At 39.8% G+C, this 24071-nt stretch overlaps 1 protein-coding gene across 6 annotated transcripts in view; it reads left to right on the forward strand.

The window, feature by feature from the left end:
- Positions 1-24071, forward strand: part of LOC144003105 (neurexin-2-like) — a 392228-nt gene that overhangs the window by 213797 nt on the left and 154360 nt on the right. For 4 of the 6 annotated variants that reach the window (XM_077498936.1, XM_077498934.1, XM_077498935.1 and 1 more), the window contains 5 exons: positions 1869-2072; positions 8185-8211; positions 17620-17739; positions 21164-21545; positions 23091-23281. In XM_077498936.1, coding sequence (XP_077355062.1) covers positions 1869-2072; positions 8185-8211; positions 17620-17739; positions 21164-21545; positions 23091-23281 — 924 coding nt within the window. Of the gene's footprint in view, positions 1-1868; positions 2073-8184; positions 8212-14214; positions 14288-14400; positions 14548-17619; positions 17740-21163; positions 21546-23090; positions 23282-24071 lie in introns of those variants that run through there. The other 2 variants (XM_077498939.1, XM_077498940.1) reach the window with 2 other exon arrangements.

Raw genomic sequence — 24071 nt, forward strand, 5'->3', positions numbered from 1 at the left:
CAGTAAGCTTGTAGAGTGTAAGATTTATATGAAAATGTATTATTTATTTATCTGAAATTTCAGTCTTATAGAGGTTGTAATCTGTTTCATGTTTGAACAGCATTAAAATAAAATATTAAGGCTTAATGTTCCGTTCATATAACATTCTTCCATGCTCAAGGTGTGAATCCTTAAAAAAAAAAAAAAAAAAAAAAAAAAAAAAAAAAATCGATTCTGCCGATTATTGAATCGATTCGAGAATCGCGCGATGTAGTATCGCGATATATCGCCGAATCGATTTTTTTTTTTAACACCCCTAGTTGACATCATTTAACATTTATGGCGGCATACATTGTGATATTACTAATTGTTATTAAACGTTTTTGGCAGTCAAAGAGTAAAAGACCACATTTTTTTGTAACTTAGTTTTCCTGAAATTTATTGCTCACATGAATTGAAAAGTATTTTTTTACATTTATGAAACACCTGACTTATTGCACTTCTAGACAATTCAAAATTAAAAAAAAATTACATTTACAATTATGGAAAATGTTTTGATCTCAGCCTTTTGCTTTCAAAGCTTGTATAACACTTAAGTGATTATATAACACGTGTTAAAACTTTTATTTGTGGAGATTTTATCATCATGTCCTTGATATTTAAGAAGAATCGATGTTCTTTGAAGTGAATCAAATCAGAAAAAAAAGTCTAAATCTAATCAAACTGAACTCTTGCGAATCGAAATCGAATTTCCAGCCCTAACATAATGTGATGACACTATACGGCACATTTATCAAACACCTTTTAGTCAGCAATATTTTTGGCTAGCTAACACGCTACTTCCTGTTAGCGATCTTATTTGAAACCTATTAACAACACTTTCAGTGCACTACTTAGCTGACTAACTTTATAATCATACAAAGGCTTTCCCAGCATGCTTGTTGCTATTAGCAGTCACACAAATCAAATATTCTCATTGGTAACTATAAATCGTTCGACAATGTGGTTGTGTTTTTACTTTAGCTAATGCTAAATGCTATCTTGCTTGACAGCTCAATAGCTGTAAACAAGGCAATGCACTCACCATTGTCCAACCTTTTTTGTTCTGTCCCGACAGCTAAATCTGGCTGTGCCGTTTACGTCGCACTTGGCCCATATTGTAACATTGGAAATATGTCTCCAGAAAATCTCAGTTTGATTTGGCTCTGACTGGTGACTGCAATATGAGGCTAGTAGGACTACATTTTCAGTGATTCTAAACACAGATTAGTATTATTTTATGTTTTTAATTTGTTCAGACAGCGTGTCATATAGTTGCAGAGGTGTTGTATTCCATCGTGAATTCAATTATTGCTACTTAGTTGGTCACTCTACGTCGCTGGCATAGATAGGATGAGGTAAGATGTGTGTTGTAGTAAATATAAGTTAATATTTTCTGTGGTTTTAAATTTCTGGGCTGATTATATCGAGTGATTTGGTTGCGGTTGCATTTACCTTCTTAGTTTACCCTTGACCTTCATCTTCCATTGATATCTTACGACGATACTAATTATGGAATAACACGTGCATACGGTTACAAGGGATGGTACATTTGAGGCCCAATCAGTTTGGCGGTTTGAGCAAGATTTATTTTCATGTCAGGATGAAACGTCTTCATTTTTGAAGGGATGGATGGATGATTGTTTTGGTGAGAATTTTCTGCCATCCAGTGGTTATGTTTGTTACTTCAGGATCAGACACTTAAATGATCTGAGTCAATTTTGTGTGTGTCAGCTTTGTTTTCATCAAGTGTCATATTTTATAATATTTATTTGGTTTTGGGGTCTAGTGTTGATCACGTCTCACTCACATTTTTCTCCTATACTAATTGTGTCTTTCTGTCCGCGCAGAGGCGACAGTGCTGAGCTACGACGGCAGCATGTACCTGAAGATCATCATGCCCGTCACCATGCACACGGAGGCCGAGGACGTGGCGCTACGCTTCATGTCTCAGCGCGCCTACGGCCTGCTTGTGGCCAGCACCTCCAAGGAGTCGGCGGACACCCTGCGGCTGGAGCTCGACGGGGGCCGCGTCAAGCTCACCGTCAACCTCGGTAGGCCGCCGTCATTCCTCATCAACCTCGCCATCCTTCCATCCCTGACCTTCTCATCTTCACATTTCAATGACTTATTTCGATCTACTGGCACAAGTGCTCACATGAGGGGGGGAGAAGTACTCCCTCTTTTGACCACTAGATGTCGGCAAAAACCAGGATCAGCTTGTCTGTCTGATGGAAGCGATTTCCTGATGGAAAGCTGTTTTGGCCACTTTTGCCTCTCACCTCCTTTTTATTTTTTTCTTATCACATCACAGCTCCTCCATTTTTTTATGAGAACTATCCGAATGCTCCAAAGCATCTTCCCACTAGAAGTTAGGGATGCTCGATTATGGAAAAAATAATAATCACCATTAGTTTGGCAATGACTAAAATCACGATTATTCAAACGAGTGTTTACTTTTTGGTACAAAACAAGAAGATGTACACATTTAAAAATATTAAGACCAATTTAAAAAAAAAAATAGAAACACTATAATTATATAAGTTCTGTTTTGGACCAAACATAATTTATAGCAATATATATGCATTAATAATAATATTTATTTATTTATTTATTTATGTTGGCAAAAACTTGAAGTTGGAGTGCAGCATGTGCACTGTGCAGTAGGATGATCATTTATTTTTTGGTACAAAACAAGAAAATGTTTAAACTATTTCAACTCAATTATCATTTCAATTATTACACTCCACAATTACAAAATCAGCATGATCATAAACTTAAAAAGACTATTGTGTTGTTTAAATTTATACATTTGCACCTTTTTTAAATTTTAAAATAACTAATTGGATTTTTTTTTTCATCCAAAAGGAACTTACATAAATATAGTGTTTCAAATAATTTTATTTGTCTTAATATTTTTTTATTTGTTTTTTTATGTTTAAAAATTTTCTTGTTTTGTACCAAAAAAATATATATATATATTGCCCTACTGCACAGTGCATATGCTGCACTCCAACTTTCACATTTTTTGCCAACATAAATAAATATATATTATTATAAATCATGTTTGGTCAAAAACTTAATAATAGTGTTTCTATTTTTTTTTTTTTATTTGGTCCTAATATTTTTAAACGCTTAAACATTTTCTTGTTTTGTGCCAAAACATAAATAACCGTTTGAATAATCATGATTTCAACTTTTGCCAAAATAATCATGAATATTATTTTCCCCATAATCGAGCTACGTCAAAGATCCATTTTTACTGGGCTGGCAGTGAATGAGTTAACACGATAATTAACCAAATGGTGTAAATGTATAAATTTAAATGTTCAAAAATTGTATAAATAATCTTTATTTATTTATTTATTTATTTATTTATTTATTTATTTTTACGAATATGCAGATTTTGTAATTGTGGAGTGTAATAATTAGGGCCCGAGCAGCGACCGCTGCGAGGTCCCTATTGTTTTTGTAAAAATTATTATTATTATTATTATTATTATTATTATTATTATTATTATTATTCTTCTTCTTCTTCTTTATTCTCCGCAAACAATCGCGATTTTGGGTACCTAAATATTCACGAAAACTCACCGAACTTTGCACACTCCTCAGGTCCGGCGAAAAATTTGATATTATGAAGTCGTTATAACAACGCGACTCTATAGCGCCCCCTAGCATAGAAAAATAAAAACCAAGCCCGGCACGTTTGAGCTAGAGCAACGAAAATTGGCAGGCACGTGTAGCACCCCGAGACGCACAAAAAAGTCTATTGGGACCATGTAGCTAAAATGTACAGGAAGTGAGCTATGAATTTTTTAATGTCCAATTTTGGCCTATTTTGGCACATTCACTGTGGTCATGCTTTTTCCCCCTATGCAAACATTTTTCATCCCATTGACTTCAAACTTGGTATTTATCATCTCAAGACCTAAGAGAACAGCTGGGCAAAAAGTCTTGCCTTTTCGAAATACTATATGACGGGGGCGGGGCATCAAATATTGCCTTTAAAATTTCATTTGTCCAGAAAGAGCAAATGCTGAATAACTCCCATGTACAAGCTCCAAAAAATCTCAAACTTCTCAGGCAACGTAATAGTCACGGCCTGAAAACATCTATATGACAAAATTCAGTTATACATATAGCGCCACCTAGTGGTTACAATAAATGTCATACTTTACGTTTTTAGCTACTGTGCTGAGCTCGTTGAAGGGATCCAGTTGAAAATTGGTCAGAAAAGCATTAAGATGTTGATGATGCCCCACACCGAATATTGTAACTTTTCGCCAAAGGGCGTGGCCGCTACGGTGACGCAAAGTCTGAAGATTTTTCGTGACAATAAAAGCTGCATTAACTTGACCGAGATGATCCTATCTTCTCAAAATTTCACACATTTGATGAGAGTCCAGCTCTAAAGACATCTACTAACTTACATTTCATCTAACTGATAGCGCCACCTAGTGGCAATTTTTTTTCTTACGAATTTTCTTCTACGTTTTTCTCCAAACACGTTAACTGGACCTACCTCATATTTGCTCAGATGAGGGTTTCGGCCTTCATGATGTCACAACACGAAGTTTGTGAGTTTTCGCGAATTGCTGTGGGCGTGGCTAAGCGCTGTTCGCCAAGAAAACAACGCCAGTTTTGAGGGTCTAAACATGCACAGAAACTCCTGAAACTTGGCACACACATCTGGCCTGGTAAAATGAGCAATATTTTATTGTTGATTGTGCTATTTTTACAAAAATGACTCAATAGCGCCCCCTCGAAATTTTTAACGAAGCAGCCCCGGTTGTACGTTTAAGCAAGAACGACGAATATTTTCAGGTGTATGAGGGAGCCCAAGACCTACAAAAAAGTCTCTTGTACCCATATGCTAAAATGAACAGGAAGTGAGCTACGAATTTTTGAATGTCCCATTTTTGACGATTTTTGCACATTCACAGGGGGCAGACTTTTGCCCACCTCTCCTACACGTTTCATCCGACTGAGTTAAGACTTGGCCTGGACCATGTCAAGACCTGAGCCAACGACAGGCGGAAAAATTTTGACTTTTCGAAATACTATATGATGAGGGCGGGGCATCAAAATTTGTGTTTCGCAATGAAAAAGGATATGCTTGATAACTCCCCGGTACATGCTCCAAAAAATCCCAAACTTGACATGTATGTTTATCGTCAAGGCCTGAAGTTATCTCTATGACAACATTCAGTTATATATGCAGCGCCACCTAGCCCTTGAGGCATGAAAAAAAAATACCCCACATACGGTATTTTGTACAAAAAATGTAAACTCATTCTAAGTGTGATAACGAAGTCATTTATGAATATTCTTTTAGTTTCCACCACTCAAAATGTTCACCGGCATCAGACTTATCCAAACATATATATATTTTTATTTATTTTTGATAGCCTCTATGGACATTAAAAGCAATATCGTGAATGAAGGATATGCTTAATAACTCCACGGTACATGCTCCAAAAAAAATCCCACACTTGACATGTATGCTTATAATCAAGGCCTGAAGGTATCTCTATGACAACATTCAGTTATAATTACAGCGCCACCTAGCCGTTGAGGCTTATATAAAAAAATTTTAAAAAATACCCCACATACGGTATTTTGTACAAAAAATGTACACTCATTCTAAGTGTGATAAGTAAGTCATTTATGAATATTCTTTTAGTTTCCACCACTCAAATTGTTCACTGGCTTCACACCGATCCAAACGTATGTACGTTTCCATTTTGTTTTATTAATTTTTGATTGCCCCTTTGGACAATAAAAGTAAACATTGTGCAATGAGTACAACGAGCGATGATGTGTATATACACTTTTACAAAAAAATACCAATCAGGGCAACTCATTGCCTAAAAATAAATAAGGACGCTGATTTTTGCAGGTCTTAACAATCACCAAAATCCGTTGAGCTTGACAGACACTGGCAAAAAAAATATTCTACATGTAAACATTTATTATGCCATTTTCAAAGAAATTTTGCTTCCAATATGCCAGTACCCCAACGTGCCAGTACCCCAACGTGCAAGTACCCCAACGTGCAAGGACCCCAACGTGGCCCGGGCTGCGAGGGCCCTTTATAGCTGCTCGCAGCTCTAGTTGAAATTGTAATTGAATTTCGGTTAACAGCCCGACTAGGAGTTGTATTAAGACAACGAAAAAGTATAACTTTTACAGTTGACCGCCACATAAGGGAGATATAATAAACGAGGACATTATTTTCTTCCTCTCTCTTCTATATTTTTTCTTTTCTGCTGCCCATCCGCATCAAAACCCTCCCACCCACCGCATCCACGGAACTTTTCATCCCTTCAATGGCTTGTGTTTCTGCGGCCTCGGATCAAACTGTCAAGGAGACCTGCTCACAGCTCGATCACTAAAAGTATATGTCATGTCGTGAGAATGAAGTAGCTACCAGGACATGTTAATAGGAAATCTGAATGCGGCTTCGAATGAACTTTTAGGCCACGCCCTCTATGCTGTGACGCTGGTCCCCGGCTGTTTGTGTCCACTATTCTGTCGCGGTTGACAGCTCGAGACCACAACTCAGCTGCTCTCACCTGCAAGCACAATGTGTAGATCCTACACAGTAGTCACAAGAAAAATGACCTTTAATGCTAGTGCTCAAATTACAATGATATTTATCGCATTTGTATTATTGGTCTTTTGCCATATGTGTGCAGCAGGAATGAAGCGGCTGGGGTGTGCAGATCACCCTTTCTTGTCACGTTTCTTTTGGGTCTCCGAAAGTGCTGCAGGAGGCAAGTGCACCATTCATTTTCGACATTTAGATGGATGACAGGATAAAATGCAGCAGGGTGATTTTTTATTTATTTTTATTTTTTTTACCCACATGTTCCAGCATTAGCGACTCGCAGCGTTCGCAGATTCGCCGCTAAATGCTAACGATGCTAACTGCTCATCATTAAGTTGTGTGTGTTCTCTTCTGTATTTTTAAAGGGACAATCAGTGATACCTAGCTCCATCTAGTGGTGAATATGTATATATATATTTATATTTATAAAAATCATAGGTCTAGTAGTCCCGAATTATATTACAGGGTTGCAGTCTTGCCTTACAAGAGCTAAAACGACCACCGCGTACCTTCCACAGTTGGGGCCTTCAGGTGGTCATCACCGTGATTCAGACCCGTCGCTTCGCTTGTCACCTTCTGTTTTGCTCTCACAAGCTTTTGTTAGGTGTTTTTTTTTTTTTTTTTTTTTTTTGCTAGCTCATCCCACTAGCCGCTCTTGTTACAACGGTTGCCAAGTCGCCGTCGCTCGCCGAGATGCTCGTATGCTCACGCAAAATAAGAATTGCTTGGTAGGCTTTTGAAATGTGGTCTGTCTGAGTCACCGTAGTGTGTGCTTCTAATGCTATTATTTGACCACTAGATGGCGCTAAGGACTACACACTGGATCTTTAATGTATAACAAAATTATCGTCAACCTCTTCAAAAAATTACCTTAGTCATTTTTATGACAAAAATAATTTGCCAAAATCATCTCATGATGGAAATGGTTCAATTGTTTTGTGTTTCCTGAAAAATCTGAAAAAATGACTTAGAATTATGTGTATTATAAAAAGGCATCGTTATATTTTTGTTTCTTACACAAGCAAAAATATATATATTTCTTATTTTTATCCAAATGCCCGATTATTCAATAGAATTTTCAGCAGGATATAGGAATACCAAAATATTCAATAGCTGCAGTCTTGAACTTTCATTAACAGGAAAGATTTCAGCTGCAGCTCTAATTGCAGCAACATATGAAAAATGAGTCTGTAACAAGATTGACTTATATTTACATTTCGCTCGTCATTCACTGCGCACACATTCTATCACACTCTGTTTAGACCATATGTATATACTTTGTATGAGTGTGAGGTGCGCAAATTGGGACCCTGTGGTGCAATATTGCCTTCTTCTGCACGTCGGTGGCTGGAAACGTTTGAGGGGGTGGGACGGGGGCTGATGAAGTGAAAGGGTGATCCTGACTCAGAGCCGTCCCCGGATGGTGGCCCAGAGCAATACTTGGTTGTCTGCAGAATGTACCTTGAAGGATGTAAAATGTCTTTTCTCTCTCTCTCTCTCTCTCTCTTGCTCTTTTGATTTGATCTCACCATTACGCTCTCTCTTCCCGCCAGATTGTATCAGGATAGACTGTAGCCTCAGTAAGTTGTTCTATCCACTTTTATGACTCAAATGTATCATCTTATCCAAATTCAGTGCGGTGGCCCTTTTCTGCTCCCTCCTGATCTCATTATCAGTGACACCTCATTATACCATCCCCCCCAATTATTCTGCAGACTTTCTTCTTAACCGCATGTATTTTCTCTCTGCCTCATTTCTATGATAGATATCCAAACACAATTAAAACGATTAATCATTCAAATGAATTCAGTTCATCTCTCAACGTCCCTCATTGTTTCAGAAAAGGGCAACTTGACACGACCATGCAAGATGTAACATACACGCGCACACACAAACTGCTAATTGATCTTTCGGGCATTGTTTTTGACCTCTCGGGGATTGAAATGTTTTTTTGTTTGTGATGCAGGTAAGTGGCGGGGACGCCCAGCTCGGTGACAAAGAGTGGTGGGGGAAAAAATTATAGTTTTTCCACATATATAATCGTTACATGTATTTATTTATTTGTTTATTTATTTATTTATGTATGTATTTACTTATTTAGTTATTTATTTACATTTTTTCGTATATATTTATTTATTTATTTATTCATTTATTTACCCTTTTCTCTGTGAGGCTCGATGCAGTCAAATGTCAACTGAAGGCCTTGACTCAGATGATGCACCACTCAGGTTTACCACTAGATGTCAGACAATGGCAGACAACAGCTTGTACTGTCTTCTGAGGGTGCACAGAACCATAAACTTGCACATTTGGAAAGCATCCATATCCAGGTCATTTAATTTATTCACAGGAGAGACTAATTGATGTTACTTATTTACCAACTTGACTGAGCACCTTTTTATGGGTCAGTTAGTCATACACTGTATAGGAAATATGTGTGAGAAGAGGCTGGAAATGACATGCATTCTTTTGTAGGGCTGCTGCAAAATAAAACACTTCAAAGACCTCAATTTAGAGTCAGGTCAGGGTGTGATAGTATCAGTTTAGCAGCTCATTCTTAGTGGTGTGAAATACGGCTGCTGTGTGACCTTGTTTTTTTTTAAACGACCAAATATATGATTTAATTTTTGAGGATTTATTTTAATCCATATGCCAAACAGGATAGGAGGCTTGGTACTACTTTCTTTTGAGAAGTATTTGGATTTAGTCAGACTTTCTGGATCGGAATAATCAGGAAAACCGAGGATCCGCTGTATATTGCAATACAGGTGTGATGTAATACCTTCTTGACATCTGTGTGATGTTCCTCCACTACGTGCTCGCAGCCGCTAACACACGTAACACAATGCAAGTATCATTTATTTAGTGATGGCGCATTGCGTGCTCTGCAGCCTTTTTGCATCGTGATAATGCTTTGCAGAATTTAATGTGGAGTGAATGCAAAATTTGTCGTGGCCGCTGTTTCATTAATATTTATTTTATTCTCATGCTCTCACTTTTTTTTCCGTTTTCATTTTGTCATTCATCAGCGCCATTAAATCAACTCTATGAAATGTATTTCTAAGGTCGACAGTCACCGTTTTACAAGGATTTGGATGCGAGAATAGAGTTAATTTGTTGCCATGGTGATCTTCTCGGGGACAGATCGTGTCCAATAGATATCGTTGTGCAAATATGTGCAAAAGTTGCACTGAGAACAGAACACCCATCAGCGTTAGATTTCGACTTGTGTGTAATGTATTTTGGAGACGCTTGAATTGGGTTTTGATTTGTTAAGGCAATTTAACGCTCCAATGGAGGCCAGCCATTTTTTATTTAATGCTCATTTGATCTCCCACCACTCCAGGCCACATACGATGGAGTTGGCCGATAATATTCTCCTTGCATAATAACTCTCAAATCTACGCGCCAGCAGAGGAGACTGAACCTTTTTGAAAATATTTAAATTGATGTCATAAATAATCACCAGGCTCGGAATGGGAGAATCACCATCATTTGTTTTCCAGGTAATTAAACTGTGTATTGTTTTGACTTACGGATAACAGGTAAAACTACCGCTCGCTTTATATAGCACATTTTAAGGCAACTCAATGTGTTTCGGAAACACCTAGAAGCATTTACAAATACAACAGCTAACAACATTCAAAAGTACGGCAGCATGGTAGTTGGTTGAGTGGTTAGCACGTCCGCCTCCCAGTACTGAGGACGCAAGATCGAGTCCAGGCTCCGGCCTTCCTGGTTGGAGTTTGCATGTTCTCCCCGTGCCCGCGTGGGTCTTCTCCGGGTACTCCGATCTCCTCCCACATTCCAAAAACACACACGGCAGGTTAATTGGGCGCTCCGAATTGTCCCTAGGTGTGCTTGTGTAGATGGTTGTTCGTTTCTGTGTGCCCTGCGATTGGCTGGCAACCAGTCCAGGGTGTCCCCCGCCTACTGCCCAAAGCCAGCTGGGATAGGCTCCAGCATCCCCACGACCCTAGTGAGGAAAAGCGGTTAAGAAAATGGATGGATGGATGTACAATGACAGCATTTGAACAAGTTAACAGAAGACTTTCTAAAATGTCTAAAGAAAGGTTTCAATAATTATGAAAAAAAACATACAGTGAAATTAATATAAAAAATACCTTAATGAGTAAAGTAAACCTGGATTTAAGATAATTTACTTTTGTTGCCCACTTATATCATTTGTGTGCAGCATAACAGCAAAATGCCTCTTCACCATGTTTGCTTGAAACTCTAGGCCATACTATTTGAACCGTCTGCAGACCTCAGAGTCCTAACTGGCTTTATATTCAATTAGCATTCTTTAATGCATTCAGGATTTATTTGATTATTTGATTTATAGACGAGTAGACACCTGCAGTCAACTAATAAGCTCCAGCACGAGCGTGAAGGTTGAAAAATGGCTCATAGGTCAATGATGGGTCAGCGTAAGAGGAGCTTTTGATCGCTATTTACTGCCTCTTGGTTCCACCGGTGACTGGAAAAGGACTAATGTGATACTCGGATCGATAACAGATGTACAGGAAAAAAGCCCCCTTTATTTTCTAACGATCCTGGCCATGTCGTTAGGCACACCTGGAGAAGTGGCCAAAAATTAGACTCAAGATGTTAGGTAATAATAGGTAATGGGTAAAAAAAATGGAGTCAAACGGTTAGAACTCATTGGACGGCGCTTCACAGTGCTGATGGACAATGACCCAAAGTTTTTTTCCGACAAAGAAGTCTAATGTTATTCAATGGCCAAGTCAATCACTACAATGTTACAAGGCATCGCAGACGGGTTGATCTTAACACAGTGAGTGTAACGAGGCCTGTCTCATCTGGAGGGACAAGATGGCAGAGGAAAAGTGGCTGAAATCATGAATCAACTCGGATTTATGAAGCGTGTGAAGTAGGATTAATTCCCTGCTTTCACCGAGCAGTGCCGAGAATGTCTTGCGGCGGTGGCCATTTGCATTCGGGAGATATCGGAGGCAGTTATTTAGCCAAGTGATGCTATGCTAAATCAATGATGTTTGCCAGTGTAAACAACCCCCCCACTCCTATTCAATCATGACCACATACAATATGCCCCAGTTTTTCCAAGGACCACCCTAGTGACAACCCTCTAAAATTAATGATGAACGCTTTTTCTTATTCCAATGTTTTCTGACAGAGTGGATTTTGTGGATGGCTTTTGTGCACACACACATCGAGCACACAGCTTTCATTAGACCGGCGGCAATGTGCCCGAGATGGAAAATGTGATATCTTAAGATAGGAGCCAAATGGCATTATCATCAAAAAGGGAGGCCTTCTAGCTGCGGAGAGTAAATCCTGTCTTTTGTTAAGACAACAACGCATTAACTTGTGCAGCCTTATGTAACCATTGCAGGCCTTTGCTTTTAGTGGCAGAAGAGGCGAGGGGGAAAAAAAAACAAACACATGTAACAAGTCCTCATGGGTCACTTGGCTGTACTCTCAACCCTCTCAAAGCAGCTTGTGCACAGCAGTAAAAAGTCAGTGAAAAATGTACGCTCGTGTTTGTGTGTGCGCACGCACCATTTGGTTAGATCTAGCCTGACTCAATCACACGTGTATTTCTAACTGTCCAACTTTTGAAACAGGGCATATTAAAATCTGGCAGTCAGCTCAACAAAGTGGCCGGCCATTAATGCAAACATTCGACCACTGGGGTTTCGAGATTTATTTTCATAGACCATGCCGACGTTCCATTTTAGCTGAACAGGTGTTTGCCCGGAAGGAGACTCATTTAATTTCACAAATGTTGTTTTGTGTGTGTTTATTCACCATCCGTAGGGACATGTGGGTTTTCTGTGTAAAAAAAAAAAAAAAATAAATACAAGTTTTTACTTTACTGAGATTTGAGCTTTCTTCCGGACGATTCTTTTTCTTTGACTTGCAAGCAAAAAAAGCTGATTCAAGCGCACTTCACAAGCAACAGGTCAGAAGACAGTAAACATTTTTTTCAAAAAGAGAGACATCAAACTGTTTTTTTGTTTTTTTCCCCCCACTCAGAGTTCATGTTTAGTGTCAAATTAAACATCAAATAAAAAGAGTTTCACCTTGTGTATTTAAAACAGCCACCTAGCTTTTCCTTGGAAAAATCACTTTAGCTAAATGCCAACAAATAAAAGACAGGCTAACAAATAGTGTTGCGGTGTTGTAAGCCTTGAAGCAACAAATATAGAAAGACAAATGGAGGATTAACAAAGACAGATAATATAACATTTAAGGGCATACATTACATATCCTCTGCAGCACGTTTGTATGTAATTTACTGCCCCCAGATTACATTATATTTGTCATTACAGCAGTACAATAATATACAGTGAGGTCGTTGTTGTTTTTTTGTTTGCTTGTTTTTGTTTTTTTATTTTATATTTTTCAGAGACTGGACTAATTGTCATTTGATGCATTTAATCATAGGTATTGTGCAGAAAGGGATTTTTGTTTTATTTTATTTATTTATTACAATATCGCCTGTGGCCCCACTAGTTTAAACACAATATTCTGATTAATATTGTGTTTGTGGAATATGAATTAAGCATCAAAAGCCACCTATTTTTACTTTAATTTTTGATCGACAGCAAGTGGCAAAATAGCTGCCCCTGAGTGTCATGTGCTGGAGGTTGGATCCCAAAGAGCAGACACAAATAAGGTTTTAACTATTTATTCACATCGAGAGGCGTAAAACAAACTTGACTAGACGAGAAACAAAGAGAGTTGCACAGAGGGACAGAAAGCAATAATCCGGCAAAACACACACAATTCTCAGACTGTGCCTACAGACAGTGAATCGATCTGATTGGTTGTAGCAAGTAAAGGACTAAAGCACGACATCACATCGGTCCAGACATCACCTAAAGGATTAAAGATTGACATCACATAGCCTAAAACTAGTTGAAACTAGATGGTGGTTATATGATGGTTACATCAGTTGAAAACAGACACTTGTTATATCAGTACAAAACAGACACTTGACCTCACGGTTGTGAAACCAACTTAACAGGTCATGAACTCAAACGTGACCCCAGACATGACACTGAGATGGATACAAATTGGTGGATTTAGCTAATTTATTCATATTCCACAAATGTAATATTAATCAGAAATTCTCGGAAAAGGAAAAAAAAAATACTTTTTTTGTTTAGTTACTGCTGCCCTTTAATTTTGTGTACACACTTCTTAAGGAGTTAACATTATTCACTCCAAAATGGGTAGTGGGATGTTTTGGCCTCAACCTCCTCACCAGCCGACCTCGTGTAATCATGTGTGAAGGTTGTGAGGACTAAACGGCCATTAACCTCCCCAATTTAGAAACAGAGGGCTGCGTGCGCGCGCTCATGTGCTCACCGTCTGCCCATCCAATTTGAATATTCCTAAATTGTAGTACAGTGCGTATGTGCCTGGCATGCTCGGGTCCGCTCGGAGACTCCTGTTTAATATGCTGCCAGGTCGCCCAGCATGATACCATGCAGAACCGGCCCATCTGCTGTAAGTGGACTTGGCACTTGGGAGCCCTCATAGCCAAGCAGGGCCAGTGGCTGAACTTCTGAGCGCCACTAGGGGGCGACGGAACGAGTGAATGAGTATGTGACAGTTTGCAGCAGGAAGTCAACGCTGCCATGAGGGGGATGCACAACAAACAAGGTGAAGCTAAGTGCATGCCTGCGGGGCAATCCACTTAACATTACAGCAGTCATTGTTAATTGTAATGCTGATTAGGCTGCAAACACAGATGTGCATGATGGTGCTTGTTAGAAGTTGGTGGGAGTAGTGTACAAAGACATTAGTAGCTATCTTGCTGTCCTTAAAAAGTTAATAAGATAGAGTAGTTCGTTCATGATCAATATTCATCTAATATGACATAAACATTTCACTGTCAATAACTAGCTGGTTGTTGCTACTCGGTAAGTGGCTAAATCTTTTTTTTTCTGGTGAAACAAGCTAGCCAGCTACAATGTTGACCGACCTGTCCAGTTTTTCTTGAAAAGTTGGTCTTGAAACAATTTTTTTTTTTAATATTGTGCAACTTTTGTCCTCCTCGACCCAAATCTCAAGACTATTTAGCGCTGATAAACCAATCGGAGGGCAGAAAAATACTGACGTCACGTTAAACTAGGTGAAGTCTACGTTTGGTGAATCTGAAATCTGATTACTATGATTAGACCTTATGGAGCGTATAGATCTTCTAATGCATTTCAAGTATTTTGTGTGTGCACCAACTTCCCCAGGTGTGTGCAAAGTAGTATGATTAGCAGGAGAAAAAATCTCACAGTGTCACAGTATTAAAATTACAGCTCTAAAATTATATTATATTGTTATTTTTTATATTTTTAATATTTGGGTAAATATAAATACAATCTATTTTATTTTTAAACAAAATATAGAATATTTGGTACAGAAAAAACTTGTACAATGTTTTAAATAATTAATGAAATAAATAAATAAAAAATAAATAAATACAAATTTAGCATGCTTCTTCTGACAGACCCATGTGCTACTGATGTTGTCCTTGGGGCTAACTAGTTCCCGTTGGCATCAATTTTTATTTTTGGACAATGCACATTTATCAACACAGCAAAAATGCATCTGTGTTTGCAATACCTCTTTCATCTTGCTCCCTCCCCCCCCTCCTCCGAGCTACTGCTACTCATCGCTCCCCTCTCTGCTTGCCGAGAAGGAGAAAGAAAAAAACGTAATTTAATTGAGGCAGCTCGTTTACTCATCTTTTTTGTCAGCAGACAATCATATTTCCTTTTTAAAACCACTGTGAACCGTCAAGCTGGTAATCTAGTGCACAGCGGGGCTGTCTGCCTGAGGTTCATCACCTGGTGATGAAATGCTTCTGGTGAACGGAAATAAATCCCATGTGCACGTTTCGCCGCTTTGACGATAGCGTCTGTCTGGCTCGGAAGGTATTTGCTTGAGATGACTTATTTCCAGCCTGTTGACCAGGGTTAAGGTCTATTCCTCTTGTTTGAACCACTATTTGTTTTCCAAACTGTCGTGTTAGCTTAGCAGCATCAAAACCTCCCTCCGAGCAAACGTCGACCTTTTGACTTGGCGCCGCCCCCCGCAGTTACCCGTGACTCCTCCGCTCTCGACATGCCGCCTGCATATGCTTGAGTGGCCCTGACAAATGTCGACACCACCACCTCCTTCCCGCCGCCATGTGTGACCGTGAGTCACCCGGCTGGCTCAGCTGCCGCCTTGCCAGGAAGTGCCCAGGGCCCCTCTTGTTGTGTGCCATTGTTGTTTTGATCATTACTCTCAGCCTGGCTGCCAGCCCTTGTGGCCCACGTGTGATTTTGGCACATTTATTTGACAATATGTTCAGCACAGCACACAATGCTTAAGGTCTCTTCTAGGGATGGTCGAGTGGTATCGGGCCAATGTTTTTTTGTTTTTTTTGTTTTGTTTTTTTGTTTTTAAAGGTATCTGTACTCGCGACGTTGGCTCTACCAGCCCTCTTGTGATTGTTTTAAATTACAAGAATAAAAAATGCCTTTAATTTCATGCAATTTTAAGAAACAAAATGATTTCTTGGGATCATTTTTTTTTTTATTATTGGCAAATTTTATGTATCAAAAATACTCGTGGTATCGGAATCTGTGACTACTGGTCGGTGTGCCACACTTGTGGCTGTTGTGATGGTACATCGTGTGATTTCTTTATTATTGGACATAATCCTTTTTTACTAAATATGTTGAGCAAAGGAAAAAAGTTGCCACATGAATATGTGCAATATTAATTCACAATATCAGGGAACCTATGGTGTTCCACAGGGTTCAATTCTGGGGCCTCTGCTGTTTTCATTGGACTGTATTTGCTGCCCCTGGGTTCCATCTAAACAAACAAACAAACAAACAAACAAAAAAAGCAGTGGTAATTGTTTTAAAGTGCGCCATAAAATATATAGAGTTGAGTTGAGTTATGGGAGTCAGCGTCCTAACTGCATCATTCGCAATACCGAGCAATTCTAGTCCAGCACAACTAGCTATCTAGATAAACTAAAAGAATGTTTTGTAGAGATGGGGAATACAAGAACACAACACTTTCTGAAGAGACCCAGATTCGATGAAAAGGCATTGAAAACCCCCCCCATATATTTCAGTAAAGAAGGGTTCAGTGAATGTGCGTAGGAAACTAGTGGGGTTCAGTACTTCCAACAATGTTAAGAATCATTGTAGTAGAAGATGTAGTATCAATCTTGTAAGTTGTAGAAGTCATACTTGATTGACAGTTGAGTTTAGGAATGATTTCAGCGCATTCAGCAGACACGCCCAGAGTGAAGAGAACAACTTGATTTTTCATTAGTTTGAAGCACCTTTTATATGCTTGGTGATTTAGTTATTTATTTTTAAAGTGGAAGTCAACCTTAAACATTTATTGACTATAATATGTGACCTCACTAATCTAAACATGAATATTACTTTTGTGGAATAAGAGTTATGAAGCAAAATCCAGCCGTTTTTATCCATCTTAGAGGGAGGCCATTTTGCCACTTGCTGACTGACGACTGAAGATCATGACATCAATGTTGCTCAGGTCTCAGGTAACAACCAATCATAGCACAGCTTCAGAAAACAGGTAAGCTGTGATTGGTCATTGACTAAACCCTGAGCAACATTGATGTCATCTTCCGTCGACAGCAAGTGGCAATATGGCCGCCTCCTGAGATAGATAAAAACTGCTGGATTTTGCTGCTTAACCAGAATACCATAATGTGGGGCTGCATAGAACATATTGTCAAAAAAAAAAAAAATTGGGGTAGATTCTCCTTTAATTAGTAATATGTTCCAGTATGTATGTTGGAAAAACTCGCATCAACTTTTCTGGGTTTTCCCTACTTCCTTTGTCACCGACTGTACAGAAAAACCATGCGTGTTAAGGAGCACTCACATTCTCACACGTGCACACACACACACGCGCACGTAATTCCTGCAATGCCGTGATTTCACTTCCTCGCTCAACCACAGGCAAAGGACCCGAGACGCTATTTGCGGGCCAGAAGCTGAACGATAACGAGTGGCACACGGTGAAGGTGGTGCGACGAGGCAAGAGCCTGCAGCTGTCGGTGGACAACGTCACCGTTGAAGGTTAGTTGTGCATGAACAAAAGCAGTTGGCAGCGGAGAGAAAACACATTTATTTTTAAATGGGTCTCGGCTGTATTGAAAGCTCTGAGGTGTATGCGGCAGTAGAAGTGGAAGTGGAAGGATGAAAGGTCAAAAGATGAGGCGGGGTCACATATTGTGGCCCTGGGCAAAGGACTGTAGCAGAGGATAAGGACAGAAGCGAAGAAAAAGGTGAGTTGGATGAAGGGAATGGAGTGGGTACGGTGTGTCCGGGAGCAACAAATGACCCTGTCAAGGTCTGCCTGCTTTATGAGGCAAAAAAAAAAAATGAATCCTGAAACTTTTAATTGCCGTGCTGTGCAGCCACAACACTCCAAAATCCAAGTAAACTAATAATCACATCCCTGCTTTATGTTATGTTTGTCTCATTTCCTGCACTGCAAATGAAACTAAATATTGAATTTGCACCCTGATGGAACTTGTAATCATGGTTGCCTAATGTGAAGCTCAATATTTCCCTCGACACCTTCACTCGCTTGAAGCACAGCAGCGCAACGTCATTATTCGCGCGCTCTAAATGAATGATGTTTATCAGTCCCTCATCATCGTTATCATCTAGGGATGTAATGATAACGGCAATATCGTGATATCGCGATATTAAAACTTCCACAATATATCGTCGTCATGTCACGATATTAAAAGCAGCACATCTTTTTTTGTTTTTTAAAAAAAAGATTGATTTCTATTTGCGCAGCTCTAGCACCTTCTGTTGGCTAGTTTTTAGTAAGGGTGGGACAAAAAAAACCGATTTTTTCAAGGGGAGCTAAACGACCGTATCGGTAGCAGACTCGTCAACCGATACAAAATCCGCCGCGAATCCTTAGATACTTTGCTTGTAAAGCTGTGGACCGGATATCGCGTGGCTGTGAATCATTTGCGAGTGAGGCTTTATGGTTTTCATAACAATAGCAAGAGTTCTGCGCCATGCTCTACTTGTTTTGTTTACGTTTCAGTAGCATCACTATTCACTATCAGCCTTTTGTTTTCCTAATCCTTATTTTGAATAGAAAAAAAAAACAATTATAAATGTCAATAACGACAAATAAATATTGCAACTGATACATTTTTCAGTCATACGTCCAGCCCTTTGTTGCGGTCTATTTAAATAATTGATTCAATATATGAAAATATAGAAGACATTTTTGTTGTTTTTTACCACGTTTGAAGATACTGTAAAAATTTGTGGTGGTTTAAGATTAACGTCTACAAGCAAAAAATGTCACTATAAGTTTTGAATATTGAAATGAATCGTATCGAATCAAAAATTGTATCGTTCCCAAACTTAATCGAACCGTATCGAACCGTTCTGTTCTAAAAGATAATCGTTTTTAAATCGAATCGCAACCTGTGTATCGAGATACATATCGAATCGGCCTCATGTCAGAGATTCCCATCCCTAGTTTTTAGTGCAGTTTAAAGGAAGGCTCCTTTAATTTTACATGTATGGCTTGATTGGCAGTAAATAGTTAGTATAGCTACGAAACATGCATAAGAGCTGAAGAATACACTCCTATATTGATTTATTTAACTTTTTTCAACATAGAAGTACTTCCGTGTTGCAACGCCCCGAAGTGGTGACGTCACTAGTGTGTATACTCGCTTGGGGAACAGTAGTTCACGCAGACATAACAACGAGGAAGACACAAACGTCAGTTATGCCTTACTGTATTGCAAAATTTTGCAAGGCGTCGGCAAGGAAAAACCCGCGAGAGACCCCCCCCCAAAAAAAAAAAAAAAAAAAAAAAAAAAAGCTACTTGAGTAGACAATGGTTTGTTTTCTAAGTGCTGTCAACCTCCCGAAGGACAAGCAGGCGTGCGCGCAGCGAACATTTCAGGCATGAGGACTTCGAATATATGTTACAATTTGAGATGGGGTACGCCACACGCCTAATACTAAAGCCCAACGCAGTACCGAGTATCTTTAAAGAACCAGACGTGGGAAATAATCAAGCCGATGGAGGAGCCGCAACTGCTAGCAACACGGAGCCTTCACTCTCACAACAGCCGACACAAATCGAGGTCTTACTACGGCCACTGAAAGATCTCGGAGAAGCGAAGCAAATTTAAAGCGAAAGGTAGGCATGTTTCGGGGGTGGGGGGGCATTGGTTATTATACTGCACGGACTGTTTTATTTCATAATTCATTTGAAGGTGGCCAACGCAGGGGCACGTCGGCACGTTACCGTAATGCACAGTATTAACAATCGTTGGGGCGGCTGGCTTGACTTCGTCTTTTCGAGTGGCGGCTGGCCTGACCGCATCGGGACGCTACGCAAAAAAGAAAAAAAAAAAACAGCTAGGGGAGGTTGGGTGCTGTAACGACGATACATTTAATTTTACTATTTTTTCTTTTTCCTGAAATATTTCGTCAGTTCCACACGTTTTGCATTGCTCGTACTGTGTGTCACTTTACCTGTTGGATATTTGCTCCTCCAAGACTTTTCTTCTTCACATCTTTCATCGCAACCAAAGCTATCCTGAGAATGTCTATTTAGTATTGCCATGTTGAATGTCTGATGTTCCAGGATGCAGTTGAGATTGTCCGCAAGGAACCGATCCTCGAGTTCTTTCATTTCCAGACAGCACACATTCATTAGCGGATTGTCCATTCCTGCAGCTCCCGCACGAGCACCACTCACCCCCCGCCTGATTCACTCGTTCGTCAAAGTTTATTTTGTGCCCGAAAAGACCATCTGGCGCCACAACTTTCACATCCAAGGCAGACTTTCCTTCGGTAGTGTTATTTTGTCGTGTTGGCTCGAAGCGATAAGGTTTAATCCTTCCGGGTTTGACGCTAGATGCACGGCTGCGTTGCATAGTGCTTCCATAGTGTAGCGTTTACACACTAGTGACGTAAACATCCGGGTTATTTAGTCACGTGTAACAAACATGCCGGCGTTCGATTCATTTTAACAATGGTTTAAAAGTTATTAAATGTACATAAAAAAATAATCACGTCACCAAATTAATTATTGAAAAAGTAGCAACTTTTTGCTACTAAAAATGGATCAATAAGTAAAGTGTCCCTTTAATTTTCACAAAGCATGTTTTGGCCCTTCTATTTTTAAAATTAGGGGTGAGTGGTTAGCACGTCCGCCTCCCAGTACTGAGGACTCCGGTTCGAGTCCTGGGTGGAGTTTGCATGTTCTCCCCGTCTACTGCCCAAAGCCAGCTGAGATAGGCTCCAGCACTCCCCGCGACCCTTGTGAGGAACAAGCGGTTCAGAAAATGGATGGATGAATGTTTAAAATGCACGCTCAGATGAAGGGACACGTAATGCCTGTGAACTGCGTCAATATGTGGAGGAACTCCATACCTGTATATCGTGATAATATCGAATCGAGATGTTTTGGAATAGCGTTCCATCACTATCATCATCATTCCAGGCCAGATGACCGGCGCCCACACGCGACTGGAGTTCCACAACATCGAGACGGGCATCATGACGGAGCGCCGTTTCATCTCGGTGGTGCCGTCCAACTTCATCGGCCACCTGCAGGGCCTGACCTTCAACGGCGTGCCCTACCTCGACCAGTGCAAAAACGGCGACATCTCCTACTGCGAGCTCAACGCCCGCTTCGGCATGCGCCACATCATCGCCGACCCGGTGGCGTTCCGGACCAAAGGCAGCTACTTGGCGCTGGCCACGCTGCAGGCGTACGCGTCCATGCACCTCTTTTTCCAGTTCAAAACCACCACGCCCGACGGCCTGATACTCTTCAACTCTGGTGATGGGAGCGACTTTATTGTTGTGGAGCTGGTCAAAGGGTGAGCGTGCATTCAAGGACGAATTCAATAGAAACCTATTTTCCCCTAAAAGCTGTTTATAATGATACTAGAAAAGAGGCTTTTGCTTCCTCGTGTTCCCTATTTAGCAGTGTTATGAAGACAAAGAGCCGAGGATTTGGTGCTACGCTCCTTTTGAATGCAACAGCCGAAATAGCATCGGCCCAAAACCTAAATTATGTCTGCAAAAAAAGCCACTGCTGGTTAGAGAACGACAGTAACGTTAAAGGCGTAGTCAACCGCCAAATTTCCGTTAAAATAATATTTTCTATGCAGCTCCATTAATGTGTTTCTATTTGTGGAATATAAATAAAGCAGCAAAATCCACCAGTAACTGACCAATCACAGTTCAATTTATGAAAGTCACATGACCAAACTCAAAAAACAGGTAAGCTGTTTTTGGTCGTTTCCTGACCCCTGTGCACCTGTGATGTCATTTTTGTTAGACATCAAGTAACAAAATGGCCGTCCCCAGAGATGGATACAAACAAGTAGATTTTGCTGCTTCATTCATATTCCACAAACATAATATTGAGCCGAATGTCGTGTTTAGACTAGTGGAGGTGCATACAACATATTGTAAAGAAAATTTTGGGGTTGACTTCCTGTTTAAAGCGATACTTTACTTATTTAGCCATTTTTGGCAGTCAAACATTATTTTGCCTATAATAAAGTTAATATTTTCATTATTTTTCATATACAATTACTACCTTTATTAAAAACTAGGGATGTTCAATACCACTTTTTGTCAGACCGATACCGATACTCAGACCCTCAGTACTCACCGATACCGATACCAACTGCCGATACCAGTAGTACATTTTGACAAATAAAAAAATCACTAAAAGATGTTAAATAAAACACAAAAATGCTCTTTTAGTTTAAGATTCACAATTTTGAAGTATTTCCAAACCAGTGAAGTTTTGGTGAAAAACTACTGCAAGCTAGCGCTAGTTACAGGCAAGGAGGACTCACTTAACGTCTTCCCCCTCTGCCATCGGTCACTTGTACTCGTCTGTGTCACGAGTACTCGAGTACTTGAAAAAATGCTGGTATCGGTACTCGCCCATCCCTATTAAAAACACATTTTGCAACTTGCTGTTGACTGAAAATGACATCACAAGGGCTCAGCTAACCAGCTCAGCTTGTGAATGTCACATGACCAAACTGAGAAAACAGGTGAGCTGTGATTGGTTACCTGAGCCCTTGTGATGTCATTTTCAGTCAACAGCGAGTTGAAAAATGTGTTTTTATAGGTACTAATTGTACGTGAAAAATAATGAAAGTATCAAATTAATTCTAGACAAAATATTCACTTTTTATTGCTAGAATGGGCTAAATAAGTGAAGTATCCCTTTAATAAAATACAAACAAATTGTCATCAATCTTAAAGCACCTCCAGACAAATTGATATGGCATAAAGGGGCACAGACAATGGCAGCTGAATTATATTTGGAACACTTTACACACACGCACGAGCATCATCATCATCATCATCATCATCATTATCATCATCTCCTCCCCCAGATACGTCCACTACGTCTTTGACCTTGGCAACGGCCCGTCGCTAATGAAGGGCAACTCGGACAAGCCGCTCAACGACAACCAGTGGCACAATGTGGTGGTGTCCCGGGACGCCAACAACATCCACACGCTCAAGATCGACTCGCGCACCGTGACGCAGCACTCCAACGGAGCCCGCAACCTGGACCTCAAAGGTAACAAGTCGGTTTCTGCCAGCTGGCCGACATCTGGCCTCGTAATGGCAGCTCAATTGGAACCATTTGAAATATCTATCCTGTTTGTACAAGGTTTTAATGAGCCCATCAGTATTAACCTCCACTGGAATTACACTCCAGAATAAACACAGCTCGAGGAATCCTCTTGACAAATGTATCGACAATATTCGAGCAATTTATACGTTACTAGAAATATGCTGAATGCACACATCTGGGACTAAAACACAGATATAGCAATTCCCACAATCTCCCTGCGATGCTTCTACCTGTGTATCAAAGAAAAGAAACAATTCTCTGAGCTTTATCTTGCCTGTAGAAAGTCTCATTGTGTGTGTTTGCAAAATAAAAACAAAAAGAAGCTTCCAGCTATCTGCCATAAAAAAAAAAAAGGCTATGGAGAACAAGCCGCTTCCCTTTAAACTAGCCGTAGACATATTGAACATACAAGTGATACAAATGCAGTCATTTATTTAAAATAAATAAATAAATAAATAAATAAATAAAAAAACATTGTTTACATCTGGTTGAAGACTGATCAAATAAGCATTACATGAGTGCGATGCCTGCAGTGGATATGCAATGCAACCTCTGCATAATTTCCTTTTGAACAGCGCTTCAATTTGCACCTGGTGTAGAATCGCAAATGACGGAAGTGAAGGCTTTGTAATGAAGCCTTGTCAAAGCAGGCCCCGTATGCATTTGCATGATAATAGCCAAACAAATCGCACGCAGCGTAACTGGATTAGTGCCTCACGTCAGATACTATGAA

This window comes from Festucalex cinctus, chromosome 16 (genome assembly GCF_051991245.1).
Source record: "Festucalex cinctus isolate MCC-2025b chromosome 16, RoL_Fcin_1.0, whole genome shotgun sequence".
Classification (NCBI taxonomy): Eukaryota; Metazoa; Chordata; class Actinopteri; order Syngnathiformes; family Syngnathidae; genus Festucalex; species Festucalex cinctus.